At 40.0% G+C, this 16,458-nt stretch overlaps 2 protein-coding genes and 1 non-coding gene across 4 annotated transcripts; 2 read left to right on the top strand and 1 right to left on the bottom strand.

Annotated features, from left to right (window-relative positions):
- Positions 1-121: 121 nt before the first annotated feature.
- cby1 (chibby homolog 1 (Drosophila)) lies at positions 122-2,483 on the bottom strand. 2 transcript variants are annotated; one of them, XM_049563514.1, is made up of 5 exons: positions 2,287-2,462; positions 2,032-2,130; positions 1,627-1,732; positions 1,375-1,487; positions 122-997 (listed from the first exon to the last, which is right to left on the bottom strand). In XM_049563514.1, the coding sequence occupies exons 2-5, from the start codon at positions 2,107-2,109 to the stop codon at positions 917-919; spliced, it is 378 nt and encodes a 125-aa protein (XP_049419471.1). In that variant the 5' UTR covers positions 2,110-2,130; positions 2,287-2,462; the 3' UTR covers positions 122-916. The 2 variants fall into 2 exon arrangements, with proteins under 2 accessions (XP_049419471.1, XP_049419470.1); XM_049563513.1 differs by having other exon boundaries at positions 124-997; positions 2,372-2,483.
- A 421-nt stretch (positions 2,484-2,904) lies between these two features.
- On the top strand, positions 2,905-2,977 carry trnar-ccu (transfer RNA arginine (anticodon CCU)). The gene has a single exon. It is a non-coding gene; the product is annotated as a tRNA-Arg (tRNA).
- Positions 2,969-15,716, top strand: plbd1b (phospholipase B domain containing 1b). Its single transcript, XM_049563443.1, has 11 exons — positions 2,969-3,260; positions 3,811-4,033; positions 4,450-4,533; positions 5,442-5,583; positions 5,680-5,826; positions 7,893-8,037; positions 9,065-9,265; positions 13,324-13,464; positions 13,574-13,759; positions 13,923-14,029; positions 14,910-15,716. The coding sequence occupies exons 1-11, from the start codon at positions 3,194-3,196 to the stop codon at positions 15,084-15,086; spliced, it is 1,620 nt and encodes a 539-aa protein (XP_049419400.1). The 5' UTR covers positions 2,969-3,193; the 3' UTR covers positions 15,087-15,716.
- The last annotated feature ends 742 nt before the right edge of the window (positions 15,717-16,458 follow it).

The following is a 16,458-nucleotide window of genomic DNA, read 5'->3' as shown; positions in this document are numbered from 1 at the left end:
CTTACTCATGAAAGGCCGTACCTTTCATTGACAGGAATCCATTATTAATTTTAATACAGTATATTATCATGATATGCAGTTGTACTTTGAAGAAAAAGTCCCATTTTGAGAAGTGCACTCTCACAAGAGCAATGAAATTCCAAACTACTTTTCAGAATGGATAAGAATGTGATCATTACATCATGATATGGGGAATATGACAGTGTCATAAAAATATGAGCAATGCAGAAGAGAATAAAAAGCCAAGATCTTCTATGCAGGTTGGTGCAAAAGCATTACATTACATTATCATGATCTAATTCTAATGTTGTAATAAACATTACCAGCATTTTGACCAAGAAGCTCTGCAAAAAGCCAGCAAGTAGCCTTTGAGAGTCAAACTACTGTCCCCAAGGTCAAGAATAAACTTTTAATTTATGAGGATTATTTAAGCAACAAACTTTCAGTCCAATAAGTGGTTTTAGCAATATTCTGAAAACTGAGTGAAAAAACTGGCACTCCCTGTGATGGCTTTTACTTTTAATCTAGATAGAAAATACAGTAAATACAAAAAAACATAAGAAGAAACAGTGAGACAATACTTGTCATATATATGTAAAAGATGTAGAAGAAGATGTAGTGCATTGAACAAAGATGTTCACAGTTGTTTCAGATTTACAGTTACAAATGCAGGATATGACAAACAAAAGTAGACACTAAATCTGATTGAAAGGTAGTTGCTTTTAACTACAAGCAGTGCCAAGATCTACAACACAAGAATCCTCATTATGCAAAAAAAAAAGGGCTCATTACTTTATCTCTGTAGTTATGAGCAAACAAAAGAAAAACAAAGTAACACTTCTTTTTACATCAGCAAACTTCAAATTGTCTGCAAATAAACAACATTTTCCATGATGAAGGCACTGGATCAGATTTGTCATTTCTTCCTTCGGTGTTGGGTCTTTATATCTTCCACTTCTTTTTCTATCAGATGGTACTCAACAGTCGTCTCTGTCAACTAGGAGGGAAAGATTAAATATCAGTCATTTAACAGATTTTGTAGGACGATAATGACATCTAATATCAACTGCTTCTGATACCCATCGACTGGAAATTGAGTGTATATTAAAATGTATTATGCAAACTTTTAGAATTAATCCAAGCAGTGTTTGACTTGTGTTAAACCTATGTTGCAAGCATTGTTATAGAACCTGATTGCCTGAGCCATTCGTACATGAAAAACACAGGTTTATCCAAGGTCATTGCATCTGTCTGACAAAGGTTAGAGGAGGAAGGGGCCAGAATAAATTAGTAGCATGCTTGCAGAAACTTGCATATTCCATCTTTAATGCTACTGAGAATATTAAGGCATGATGAAAGCTGCTCAGCTCTTACCATGTCCAGGAGAATTTCAATCTTTAGTTTCAAGAGGTTGTTCTCTTCCTCCAGCTGCACATTTCTTTTCTTAAGCCGCTGCAGTTCCCTACCAGACCCATTCCCACCAGATTCTGGTTCACCAAAAACAGAAAAAACAGGAATTAATGTTGTTTTGGCCATTCAGAGACCACGGAAATGGTGAGACTCTATGCACGTAAACTGTGGAAGCACCCATTGCACTGATTTAGATCAGCATTTTTAACTCATTACCTGATATCCACTGTCCATCTTCAAATTTCCAACTCTGACCTCCAAGGTTCATCACAGGAGGTCCATACTCAAGGCCCAGTTCTATTTCTCTTGTTGAGCGATCCAACTAAGACAAGAGGAGGTACAAATACAATAGGTCATTCTGCATGCAATGAATGTATGAATGCTTACACAATGTCAAGATGCAGTCCCTTTGGCATAATCCACACCTCTGTTATCCCAAAACAAGGTGTTTAACACATTTACGTTTGTTTATCCCATCAGTATATCCTCTTGGTTGATCAGTGTAGATTAAAGGGTCAATGAGAGATAAGCCTTATTTGACCTTTTACATCAGCACACTTTATTTAAACAGTGGTTTTAGCACAATGACGTTACCTAAGAACACAAAGTCTTTAAACTCACCGTGTGGAGGCTGGACAAAGATGCAGACTTGCGGGGTGGAATCTTCTTCGGACTGAATGTGTTTCCAAAGAGCGGCATCTTTAGTGACTTCTTAAGTTCCTGTATAAAAGATGGGGCACAGTAGTAGCATTAGTATTTTACAGACGGAAGCATCACGTCGCCACAGTCAGTTGACTGTATTTATCGTTGCTAACGGCACGTTACCAAGCTAATGCTAGGTGGCTAACACTAGCTAGCTGTGAGTACTACCCATACCTGACATTAAATTGAAACTGTCGACTGCCTCACAGGTGGGTTAGTAGTTGTTTTGTCACTGAAAATATATATCTAATATATTTACCTCCATACAGACTATTTATTTAAATTCCTAACGTAGCGGTGGAAATTCTTTTCTCTCAAAACCATACTTGCTACTGCGCAAGCGTGTGAAGTCCAGTCTGAAATGGGCAACACCGTGAAATATTGCACAGCTTTAATACAAAGCAGCTGGAAAAGATTTACCAACACCAACAAGTTTACGATATTTAATATGAAATTCTATGCTTTAATGCTCTATCTAGGAACTTTTATGCATATTTTAATCGTAAAGTCACATTCGGCTAATGTAAACACCCCTATATAGAGGAGATAATGGAACCATCCATGAAACGTAAAGGCATCACCATGGTGATCGCGTCACTCGACCTTTCCAACTGTTTATATTCGTGCATATATTTTATATTCAGAGAAACTAATAAAAATGTTATTTCGGAAACTCAACTTGTAAAAATGGAGCTTTTGAATTTTACAAATATTATATCTACAGACATACCAGTTATAAACAACCGGTAGTTCCGGATATAAATAGGGTTGACCCCGCCCCTCTTTCATACCGCCCCAGTGGCCTAATGGATAAGGCACTGGCCTCCTAAGCCAGGGATTGTGGGTTCGAGTCCCATCTGGGGTGAACTCTTTTGCTCAGGGACGGAGAAGCTGAATGTTATGAGACATATCGTTGTTACGAAAAATGTTTCAAGCAACTAAAACAAACAGCAACCGGAAAACGGAGGTTCATCGGGTCTTGAAAACACACTCCATCCCCGGCGCCCTCAGTGGAAGTACTCTTAACAAGGACATATATTTATTAAAGTAGGCAGAGATTCGCAGGAAAAAATCAGCTGGCATGGAGAAGCAAAGCATCAAACTGTGCGTCCTCCTGAGCACTTTGGCCGCATCAGTGCAAACTAACCGTGAGTAATTTAAGGGAAACCTATTTTTAATCCAGCATAATACAATTAAACTTACTGTTAGGTTACTGTTAAAGACAAGCTGGATGTTTATATTTTTATAGATACATTTCATGTTATCATACAAACATGTCATCTAAATGTTAGGTGTTATATCATATTTTTCTTCGTTCTATTCTGTACTATTCTATTTATATAGGCTATATATTATTTTTTAAACATATAAATTATTTTGTGTCATTTTATATTTACTAAATCGCTCATGTTTACTTGTATGTATATACCTACCCATGCTAGAAATCAGATTTAGCTTCAAATATTACATTAAATTCTATCTGTATGTCCAAGTAACTACACTAATCAATGTGAACCCTGAGTCATATTCATTTAACAGTAAAAAGTCAAGTCAAGTCAGTAATAAAAAACAATTTATTTTTATTTATAAGTCCTGTTTTCCTTATAGTTCATTCAATTGGTGTCATGACATTATGTTACATAATATGTGTTATTCAACCTCAACCCCTTAACCCTGTCAATCCTCACACAATGGTAGAGCTCCAAGAGGCCACTGTGTACTGGGATGTTGCCCAGAAAAGTGTGATCCTGAAAGAGGGGGTGATGGAGACAGAGGGGGGAGCCTACGGTTACTTCAATGACACCCTGCTCCTCTCTGGATGGGGGGTCTTGGAGATCTGCGCGGGTCATAGGGGAATGACACAGGAGGATGAGACCACCTTCTTCCTAGCGGGGTACCTGGAGGGTTACCTCACTGCTGGGTAAGTGTCACAGTCCAACACGAGCAGACTTGTTTGAAATATCTCAAACTAAAACTCTCTGAGCCCACGCAACCGCAGTTTGCTACTGACGGACAAACTCACCTGAACACATCATCAGTTCAAGTCTTTGTTCTAGATGTTGAATCAGAAAATAGAGAATTCTGGTCTTATTTATATCAAACAACCTAATGTTTTTTCAGATGGAAGCCCCTGAAGACGGGGGTCTTTGGCATAATGTGTATACATTTTGGGTTCCTTGATACGAAAAAGGTTGAGAACCACTGGTTTCATTAATTGGATTACAGTACTGACTACAGTTGTGACAGTGTCCTTAGTAACTGCAGCTCTAACTGTATTTACTTGGTGTGTCATAGAAATGGTTTAATTCCCACAGTCTTCTTATTCTTTCTCCACAGACAGATGTTCAATCATTACTCCAACATGTACCCTCAACTCGTAAAGGATGAGAAGGTCTTGAATCCCCTGAAAAGGTTTTTAAGGTACAGTCCCACCATCTGCTCATGTCCATGGCTTACACTGAGATTAGACGCTAAGAATACTCTTAATATACCAGAGGTTCCTCCCTTCAGCTGAAGAGAAACAGTCTGTGAAACTTGCAAGGAATGAGAGAAGAGAGAGATTCACTGAAGTGATATCATGTCCTACGGTGGTTGAGATACTTTTTTACCTGACTAAATGGGTTTGAAAGACCAAGGGTGGATTAATGAACGGGCCTAATGGGCACAGGCCCAGGGGCCCAAAGTGTCAGAGGCCCCTTTACCTTTAAAATGTTACTCAGAGACACAAAGAGACTGACACAACTATAAAAAGGGGCAAAACAACCACAAATAAACACAAAATGACTACAAAAGCCTACAAAATGACAAAAAAGAGACACAAAACAACTACCAGAAGGGGGAAAACAACCACAGACGCAAAAAAGAGAGACACAAATTTATCAGAAAGGGACAGAAATTAACTACAAAGAGCACAAAACCACAGAGAGATGCACAACAACCACAAAAAGACACAAAACAGCCAAACAACAAACAACTACACAGTCTCTGTTTCTTGCTCCTATGTAGCAGAGGTGGTGGGGCCGTCTGTGTGTCTGTGCCCAGGGGCCCAGTGTGATCTGCCTATGTGAAATACTTTATATTTGTATTTATTTTAGTATTTTTATTTGTAGAAATTCAAATTTTAAGATTTTGATTGATGACTCACTGGCATCTTCAGCAGAATTGTCTCATATTTGGTAAACACCAATTGCGAAATTGACATTTATGCATGCAGTGAATGCTATAATTTTGTACTCAGATGGACAGCTAAATCAAAAGAAGCTGCAAAAAGCACTCATTAGTGACAGAAACAGTCTAAAGTGGCTCTCAGCTGTCTGAATGATCCGCAGCAAACAGGACCAGTGGGCCAGAGAGCAGGTGAAACTGAAGAGATACAGTGACCCCCTGTGGAAGCATCTGGGACTGATCCTGGCCCAGCTGGACGGACTCCACGCCGGAGCTGCAGAGTGGGCCAAAAGCAAACATAGAGAGGTGTGTGAATGTATGTGTGTGTGTTTAGAGAGCTGGTGAGAGAGTTGTCACAGTACCATCTCAGTCATCTCTGCCACCTCCGCCCTCTCTCCCCAGCCTCTGTCAGCGTTCACCTTCCAGTTTCTGAATGGCGTCGGCGACCTCCTGGACCTCATCCCAGCTCTGACGCCTCGCTCCAACTCCTCCACAGGGACCAGCACTTTTAGGATGCCAGGAATGGGCCACTGCACTGCTCTCATTAAGGTTAGGCCAAGCTCATTTGGCTCAAGCTGTGAAGGAGCACTTGGGAGGCCTTGACGCCTAATTAGTTTTATTGTGGGTCCTTGTGCATGGGGGTTCCTCTTCTGAAGTGTGTCGATGAGTGCAAAAGGCCACTGGGAGGAGGATGTTTTTCTCTTCCACCTGCACTCATTCAGGCAAAACAAAGTACAAATGGAATGGCGAAGATTGAGTGATGCATTGCAATCACATCATTAGGTTTTAATTAATGAGACTTCATTATTCTTTTCTCGTTTCATTACAGGAGCCTTAAAGGAATACTTCAACCCAAAAATGATCATGTGTATATCAATTAGTCACCCAGTGTTACACTAGATTCATGCAAAGAAACTTTGATTTTCTTACATGCCTCCATGGTGAATGAGGGATCAAAAAACAAGAAAATTCTTGATGAATTGAAGCCATGGGGGTCCACACCAAAACTATATCAAAACACCCACTGATAAACTCTCACACACCTTGTAATAATAATAATAATAATAACAACCCAAGGCTCATTTATGCAGTTGTATGCTCAGCTCTTCCCAACCACATGCATTTTCATTAAAACCTTAATATTTAAAGCCCTTTTGCATGTGAGCAGCATGCTCCATTGGAATGCAATGGAGGCTGTAATGGAATAGAAGTAATGGCGTTATATATCTAAATCAAAAATAGGAGTAACTCTGTTCCGTTACAGTTCAGCTACAGTTTAAATTGGTAGTATTCTGAATATGGTTACTGTCTTTAAATATTGATTATTTGAAGAGATTACATTATTTGTTTTTGTTATATTTGTTCTAACACCATGTCCTTTCTGAATGCAGTGCGAACTTCAGTTTGATTGTATTGTTTTCTACTGGAATGTTCTAACTGGCTGCGAGCAATGCAGCGCTGATGTTTTGAGCTGAACCTTTTGCCAGTTGCCCTTTTTCTATCGATCTGTCGATCGCTTTTAAAGGAGCAGCTAATTTATGAAGTTGAAATGAGACATTATCTACACAACACCTCCTCATTTCACTACAAAAACCTAAATAAGGTGAGAGCTGACTGAAGGGGCATTGCCAGGGAATGAAAATTACTGGTAAATGACCATCACAACCTACTTATGGAAGTGCATATTCAAAAGACTTAGTGTGGACAGAGAGGGATGCTCACTTACTATTAGGACACGGTGTAAAATTCATATGAGGCATGCATTTTGCATGTAAAGATTTTTAACAAGTGTTTGCAATGCATCGCTACATGACAATGGCAGTAGAGGTGCACAGCCAGGACACTGCCACATGTTTTCAGCACAGAAAAGTAAGACCCAGTCAAATGAGCTCAATAAGACAATTTTAAAGTATTTCAAAAGTAATCTAAGTATATAGAATACGTTACTTAGTTTGAGTAATCTAATGGAATACATTACAAATTACATTTGAGGGCATGTATTCAGTAATCTGTAGTGGATATAGTGAAGTTTTAAATAGTAAGGTTTTTGCAAAAATGCATATGTTTGGGAAGTACTGAGCATAAGACTGGATAAATGAGACTTAAAATATACTGCATGAGTTGTGTGAGAGTTTGTAAATGGATGTTTTGATATAGTCGTGTTGTTGTTAAACATGGACCCCTATGAATTTTCTGTTTATTGATTCTTCATTCACTGGCATGAGGCATTTCAGAATTCCATGTAACACAAGGGCGAGTTAATGACATTCAAACAATCGTATTGTGGCCGAAGTATTCCTTTAATATTGCTGTCATGCAAACATTTTCTTATTAGCGCTTAACACAAAGTACAGCTGTTGGGAATGTCATAGTTCTGCAGGTGCTAAATCATAAGCCAAATTATTGGACTGTTCAAAATTCTGACGTGATCAGGGGAGCTGGTTAAAAAGTTTAGGGGGTCAGGAAATTACAGTTATAACAATCGTGATAGTAACAGTGATTCAGTAAATTGCATACATGCCCTAAATAGTCCACTGTTTTATTACTGCCAACGTCAGACACAACATGCACACAACCCTCACCATGACCTGTTCTCTCCCTCCTCTGTGTCCAAGGTGCTGCCAGGCTTTGAAAACCTACTGTTTGGCCACTCTAGCTGGTACACGTATGCAGCCACCATGCGAATCTATAAACACTGGGATATCAGGGTGTCTGACACACACACCGCCACCGGAAAGATGTCATTCAGCAGCTACCCTGGTACACACACTTACACAAAGTACAGTGTCTCACTTATGAGTTGCACAGCCTGTATTTACACTCTCTCCTCCTCCAGTTTGTCAACCTATGTTACAGCGATACACAGCTTTCTTGTAAAAGCCCTGCGCAGAGGTGAACTGCTTGTCCTTATTAATCCACATGGTTTCATTTCCATCTTGGAAAATATAAACACTGACATCAGGGACTTAACCCAAATCCTTAATGTACATTCTCTTGCCTACTGAAAGTAATTCTTCTGCTAAGCACACAGCTTAGTCAGTGACGAGGAACCATCCACCGCCGTGTGTGTACAAAACAGAGAAACAATGATGTATTCCCTCACCGTCGAGTCAGAGGAGGCTGAGTAATTTTGTGGGCAAAGATTTGCAGAGTGGTCCGGGCCATAAAAATCCTCTTACGGGCTCCGTTGCTATCAGAACAGTGGTTTTAATGCACTATTTTTAGAGACCGGCAGGCCAAGGATATCACTTCATTATATTAAAACGAAGAGATGAAATACACCCCTGCCACTGGAGGTGGTGTGTGACCCCTGCAGCCTCCTTAAGCTGCTTTCTTTCTGACAATGTGAAACATTCAGCGTACACAGCAGCAGGTCGGGGCCCACAGAGCAAGAACAGATGCAGATACATTATGTAGAGGTGGATGTGGGGGTGGTGGAAATATTCCTCTGCCTATGATTTACATTATTGATAGCAGCGGCTGTATTGTATAAGCATTAATAATAGTAGCAGCAGCAGCAGAAGTAGTAGCAATAGAAGTAGTAGTAATGGAAATATAATTTTAGTATCAGAAGTGTTAAAAGAACTAGAAGTATGTCTTTCTGTGTGTAGTTATAGTAATACCAGTAAGCAGTGATGGATCTTCCTATAGGCAATATTAGATTAAATTTGCAAATTTGCACAAACTGTATTCTTGTTATTTATTATTATTGTTTATTAGCTCATGTGTCTCGAGTATTTCCCTAACATGACCCTAAAACCACCACCTCCTCCTCCCCCTCTTCCAGGCTTCCTGATGTCTCTGGATGACTTCTACCTGCTTGGGAGCGGCCTGCTAATGACTCAGACCTCCATCGGTGTTTTCAACGCCTCTCTGTTCTCCCAGCTCAGCCCTCACAGCCTACTGGCCTGGCAGAGAGTCCGCCTGGCCAACAGCCTGGCGCACAGTGGAGAGGAGTGGGCACACGTCTTCTCCAAATACAACTCAGGTAAAATCCTCTTAATGTGAGTTAAATCAAAGTAGGTTAAGTTTGAAAAGTTGTTACCCACTTTTCAAATACATGAATACACCAATCTCTCTTCAGTTGAACAGAATCTGTTCTAAACCCTTAAATCCCTCCAGACGTGTCAGCAGATGACATGATGTAGAACTCCCTTATCTTTGCCTGAGCAAACATTTTGATCGTACGGATTATAGCTTCTGCCTGCCTCGCATATTATTATTTAGACTCGATCATCTCACAACCAAAGAAATGGCTGACAGACTAAAGATCAACCATGACTAATCAGTGCCAGCGGACAGTGGCCTACCAGGTATCAATACTGAGAAGGTAATTTAAATAAACAATCAAATATATATAGAAAAGGTCAGGGGATCATTAATATAAAGAGATATCTGCATATGTTTGTAGAATCTGTGGGCAAAAAGACAAGATTTTGGTATCAAAAGCCAGACCCCCATGAAAAGTGCTGGGCTTTGAAGCCAATTTTACTTAGTGGCCAAATGTGGAATTACAAGTTCCAGGTTTGTCATGTGATGCCATAGACTTACATTATGAAAGAGACGTCTATGAATGAGTGGATATGAAAATGACTCATTTCACTATTGGAATATGATCCATTTGGTCTGATAACCTTTCTCAAGTCTAGAAGAGCCGCATGACTAAACTATTTTATCCCCATTCAAGATAGAAGAGGGCTAAACCAGACGTTAGCTCCTCAGCCAGCAGAAGATAGCCACTTCTGTTGGACTGGAAACACTGTATCCAGTTCTTGTTATACATCCATGGTGAAAGTGTCTAGATTTATGTTTGTACTATTGACCAATGCTGTTTGAGTAGGCTTTGGTTGCATGAAGGTAAACAGTCTATGTGAAGAGCAAAAGAGACAGACCTCATAGGCCGAAATGCATTCTCGGAATCCATCAGCTATTGTCCGAGGACTTTTTATCAGCTTCTATTTTTTGTATTTATCTGCATTCATATGAAGATACCATGACTCTGTGTATACAACATCTCAAATTGCTAATCAGACAGTTATCAATAACTGGCGCATGGAAGAGAAAGTCTTGGCCGTCATCTGGATATCCACACCCATATCCCCAAAATACTGGTCGTTGTCCTCCGAAGCTAAATCGTTGTCACACTGATAGCCAATGGCTGCGGAAACTGGGCATCACCAACGTTATTACACTTTATCCTGTGGGGGGCATGAACATCAGTACTAAATGTCACAAAAATCTGTCCATTAGTTGTTGAGACATTTCACAGAAGTTGGTAGAGTTCATCCCCTGTGGACCATGAATGTCTGCACCAAATTATGTGCCAATTCATTAAACAGACGTTGAGATATTTCACAGGATAAGGGGAGAACTTTTACCTGCTTGTGGCGCTGTAGGAAAAGTCAGGGGCTCACCAAAGTTATTACAGTCCATCCTCAGGGGGACATGAATATGAGTACTTTTACTTTAACAATTAATGTAACCTATATTTGAGTAATAGTAAGATGGGACAGGGCAGAGAATTAAGAACAGACAGGAAGAAAATCAGACTTGCAGAAAGGCATGAATGATGAATTACCTTGGTCTGGAGCTAAAACCTTGACTATGTAAAAATTCACAGGACAAATTTCCATAGAGATTTACCAGACTCCCAAACAGACCATCCTTCTCATTACATGACACTTGTGTTAATTGGGCAGCTGCTTTGATCTTTCACGTCATGTTGCTATGGGAGGGCACAGGAGAACAGGACAGAGTGTTCTTGAGACTGAAAGTCCTCTCATCACCCAACAGTGTCTGCTCTCATACTATCCAGTCCTGCCAAACTGTTGTGGTGGCCTGCAGGCATGAGAGCCTTTACCTTTGCCTGTTCTTAATCTTGACGTAGACAGGGTTAGGTTGGGGATTTACTGTCTGTGCAAGTCAGTGACTCCAGAGCCAGAAGTTAACCATCTCTAATGTCAGATCCCTCAGGCACATGCAGGACTGTGCATGTTATTTTTCCTGTGCAAATCACACACTGGAAGCAATGCAACTAGATAATAATGCAACTTTTTTTGTATTACATAATCCCACTATACTATTGTGGTAGGTGTGCATCTTTTGGTCCAAATCATGTAGGTTTTATGTCAATGCAAACTTTCCAAAGATCAAAGGAAGTTTTAAAATTAACTTCCTTCTTCGTAGAAAGTAGTAAGTTTATGCCAATACAGTATTGCAGTGCTCACAGAGACAGTCTAACTTTACCCGTTGGTGTGTTCAAGGATGTGTTGATATCTGATATTCGGAAGATCACTGACACTCCTTTTCAGCAGCTAGCTTAAAGGGATAGTGCATCCAAAAATGAAAATTCAGCCATTATCTACTCACCCATATGCCGAGGGAGAGTCAGGTAAAGTTTCAGAGTCCTCACATCCCTTGTGGAGATCCAAGGGGAGAGGGGATAGCAACACAACTCCACCTAATGGAGGCTTACAGCGCCCCAGATTCAAACGTCCAAAAACACATAATTGAAACCACAAAATATCTCCATACTGCTCGTCCATAGTGATCCAAGTGTCCTGAAGCCCTGACATTTGAACTCTATTTTTAGCCTTATTGTAGCCTGTAGCTCTAACTGCTTCTCTGTGCACAGTGCCCACGTGTGCGTGCTTGCGCGAGACCGTGAGACATGGGCAACGCTTTCATGTGTGTTCACGTGCTTTCCCTGGTCTCGCGCGCAAGCGTTTTTGAATGTTTGAATCTGGGGCGCTATAAGCCTCCATTAAGTGGAGTTGTGTTGCTACCCCCTCTCTCCTTGGATCTCTGCAAGGGATGTGAGGACTCTAAAACTTCACCTGAGCCTCCCTCGGCATATGGGTGAGTAGATAATGGCTGAATTTTCATTTTTGGGTGCACTATCCCTTTAAAGAATTCTTTAGCCGGCTAGCAGCATGGCTCTAGGATTGGCAATGTTGGTCCATTACCTAAATACAGATTCAAATATCTTTACTGATTGATGGATTGCAGTGAAATCTTATGCAGACATTCGTGGTCCCAAGAGGATAAATCCTACTGACTTTGGTGATTCTCTGACCTTTCCTTTCACACCACCAGCAGGCCAAAATTTTTAATTTGTCCAATACTTGACATAGCCTTTAAGCTCAAAGCACAGTTGGTTACAGTGCAGCCACTGGTTCTGATGTGTGTGCAAAGTTTTGTGAGTTTTGGAGCACCTTTAACCCCTCAAAAATGTGATTAATTTCAAGGAATAAAAGAACAATAATAATGGTTCCTTTATTTAATAAAATATCACATTTTGCACCCCTTCTGATGTGTGTGCGAAGTTTTGTGAGTTTTGGAAAAATGCAAAAATGTGATTCATTTTGCGGAGGAAGAAGAAGACGCCATGGGTACTAGCAAGACGCTGAACAGTGCGGCTGTGCATTTCTGTAAAGTCGGACACTTAACTGGTATTTCCTGCGTGGAGTGTGCGAGTGGGAAATAACCCAATGTAAATTTTGTTCCTTCCTGTATCCACTATGTGGTGCTAGAAAACAAATACTAATTGTACTTCATGTTGATCTATATCAATTGGAGACCATGCCATGTAAATTTCATGTAAATCAAATGATGACTGTCACACAAGTTTCACTTTTCCGTCAACGCAACCGCTTTTTACCGACTTCCCTTTACTTCTGATCTGTCAGAGTGTCCTTGAAAGTGGCAGCAAGGACAGTTTTAATGATGATCCAGACTTTAGTACCACGCTATTATGATGTAACCATGACCAATAATAATGATAAAGAGAACATATTGTTCACTGTAATGGTTTACCTATTTAAAGCATGCACAAGTGTCTCCAAATTGATTTCTGTGCAACCAATGTCTGCTGTAGAGCTATCAGCATTCTCTGGAAATATATAAAATTTGTGTAATTTGTGGCTAAAACATGCAACACCACTACTGTTTAGGTTAATCATTTATAGTGATACTGACTTCAAAAACCATGAGGATTCTTTGTGCCTGTGAGGCAGGAAACAGAGCATGTCCCCCTCTGTGTTTTAGGTACATATAACAGCCAGTACATGGTGGTAGACCTCGACAGGGTTTCTCTGGGTCACAGTATCAGGGATGGAGCTCTGACTGTGGTGGAGCAGATTCCTGGGAAGGTGATGCACTCTGATCAGACTCAAGCTTTACGAAGAGGTAAGAAATAAAACATAGGCCTATAGGTTTATTGGTTTTATCCAGGATGGCTTTTTTAGGTGGTGATTTGTCTGGACATCCTCCACCTTTGGTGTGCTGCATTTGGCAGGTTATTGGCCATCATACAACATACCATTTCATGCTGAAATCTACAACCTGAGTGGGTACGGTGTGATGTGGAAAAGATACGGAGAGGATTTCTCTTACGACCTCTGTCCCCGGGCCAAAATCCTCCGCAGGGACCAGGCCAAGGTGTCTGACCTCAGCTCCCTCAAACACATCATGAGATACAACAGTAGGTACAACAATAAGTCATGCATTCCTCATATTTCATAGCCTTTCCTGAACTCAAAGGGCTTCAGGGATGTGACAGAAAACAACACACGAATAATTCAGGATATTGTTGCTATTTTCAGACATTAAGCAGCGTGACTTAGGTCAGACTGATTCTATTTCAGACTACAAGAGAGATCCCTACTCCAAGGGCCATCCATGTAAAACCATCTGTTGTCGGAACGACCTGAGACCAAGGAGACCACGTCCAGGAGGATGCTATGACACTAAGGTCAGAGGTCATTAGCACATTAGTGCCCCAATCAAGTTTAAGATTATGTACATTAAAAAAATTATTTTACAAAATTAATACAGACTTGTTTTGGGTGCATTTATCTGTTTTATGTATCGGAATGATTTTGCCTTTTGTTTGATATTGTTTATTGGCTAGGCACCACTGTCAGTGGGTGGCACCCCCAGAAATTTTTCATAGGGGTTGGCAGATGGGGTCACGGAAAATCTCGGGGTGGCACACCAAAACAAAAAGCCAAAACTGAATTTCAGGAATTCGATTAGATTGTACCAGCCCTCCCACCCGGAAGTGCCACTATCTCTGCCCCCAACTTTCTAAAATGTTTGTAAAACTTGCAATGATATTTTACTGTCTTTACCCGTTGTGTTGAGTCATTTGATATTTTTACTATATTCTTTGTTCAACAAGACTATAGTTTACAGCCTAGCTAGCTGATGGCGGCTAACATGCTCACAATGACAATGCTAACATGCCAATGCTTCATTGGTATAATGTTTAAAGCAACTGCACATGTTTCAATCAAAGATGCCAGATTTTAGAATATGCACATATGTACCCTGCCTTAAAGAGCTGCAAACATGGAAATAATTTTGACAGTCTGTTGCTTACGTCAACGGCTTTCCACTCTAAAAAAACAAAAGAGCAATCAGCAATTTAAATATGGCATAGAACAAACAGTGATTGAACACAACCATTACAAGTTAAATACGGGTTCTGAATGACTAAACTCCATTAACGGCAGCAGAAATGTCTTCATGGATGTCTATTAGATTTCCGAACCATATTAAGCAACCTCACTTCCTTCCTGTTGCTCACTCTTTCCTTTGTGCCCTCCTCACCCATCTATCTCATGGTACAGGTGACGGACTACCAGATGGCTGTCCAGCTGGTAGCGGAGGCAGTAAATGGCCCCACGACGCAGGGGGGCCTGCGTCCGTTCTCATGGCAATCCTTCAACCTCACGACTCATCAGGGGCTCCCACACACCTACAACTTTCCCTTCGTCACTATGAGGCCCACACTGCGTCAGCCCTGAGAGCACAGAGACAGAAGATATCACCCATCCAGGAACAACTAGTCAGGCTTCCCTGTTTAAATCAGCAATACAGACTTTGTCACGACACTAGACATCCTGGTGCACCTGTGATTACTGGGCACAACAGCTTGGCAAAATATGGTAAACTGTCTTTCTAATTTGGACAAAAATATAATTGAATTGTAAGTGCAGCATCAGTACAAATTCTCCAACTGTGCAATATTACAACTAAAAATGAGTCATGAAAGGCTTAAATACAGTTACAGGACAATATGAATGACTTCTTCTCCCATTGTCAAATATGCAGTCTGCATAAATTTATTGTTATAGTCACTTATTTTAAAGCTGATTAATGTAAATTTAAGGTAGAAAGACAGTTTGGTTATTTGACATTAAACACTAACCATTAGTATATTATCCTAAAATGCATTTTGTTTGTATGTTTAACTGAGCACCAGCCATTAGCCACAAGATGATCCTGTTAGAATCACTGCAGCTCTCATTTCTCAGTGTCCATCCAAGAGTGGCTGCATTATGACAGTGCACTCTGAATTTATATGAGTGGTGTTCATCAGTGGCGTCTCACAAATTGTGTAAAGGTTTGATCCACACCGTTTGGGATTGTAGCCATCAGGGAAATGCTATTCACCTTTTTTTCTCCAATAAATACTAATTTATCTGTTTTGATGTGTTTTTCCAAGTTCTATGCAATGTTTACTCAGGTTTATACAATGTAGAGCAAATTTATCTTACTAAATACTGACTATAATAAAGTCTTAGTATTGTTCTTTGTGGTGCGTTTTCTCCTTTATTTGGTGTTCAGAATAGTTTTGCAAAAAACTACAAAACCCAGTATTTTGTCTTTATCTTTGTCAAGTTTTCCATGGAAAACTAGACCAAAACTGAAAATAGGAAACCTTTCAAAATAAAATGTTGAAATTTGCTTTTCAAAAGAACTGCTAAAATGTGTGAGACATAATCAAAGTCCGTCCTAATATCTACAGAATAGTTACACAGCATGTGATTGTATGACAAATCAGGTCATCCACCATTCCCTCTGAAATATATAACTTTGGTACCTTAGGACAGGGGCGTAGCAAATGTTGCGCCTGTTGCATAAGCAGTCTGTGTGGGCCCACCCTTCCTCTCTTGAGCCATGTCTCTGTTACACACCTGTTTATTTTTTTGTTGTATTTATTATCATTCTTTTTTTACAATGTCAATTTGTTTTTTCTGCGTTTCTATTTACAAATACACTGTATGCAACTTTTTTTTTTTTTTTTGGTCTCCGGCATACTTAAATTTATTTAAAAAAATATTATTATTATTATTGTTATTATTATCTTAACACTGATTATTAATATTATTATAT

This window comes from Epinephelus fuscoguttatus, linkage group LG20, assembly GCF_011397635.1.
Source record: "Epinephelus fuscoguttatus linkage group LG20, E.fuscoguttatus.final_Chr_v1".
Taxonomy (NCBI): Eukaryota; Metazoa; Chordata; class Actinopteri; order Perciformes; family Serranidae; genus Epinephelus; species Epinephelus fuscoguttatus.
This window is presented reverse-complemented; position numbering and strand designations above follow the sequence as displayed.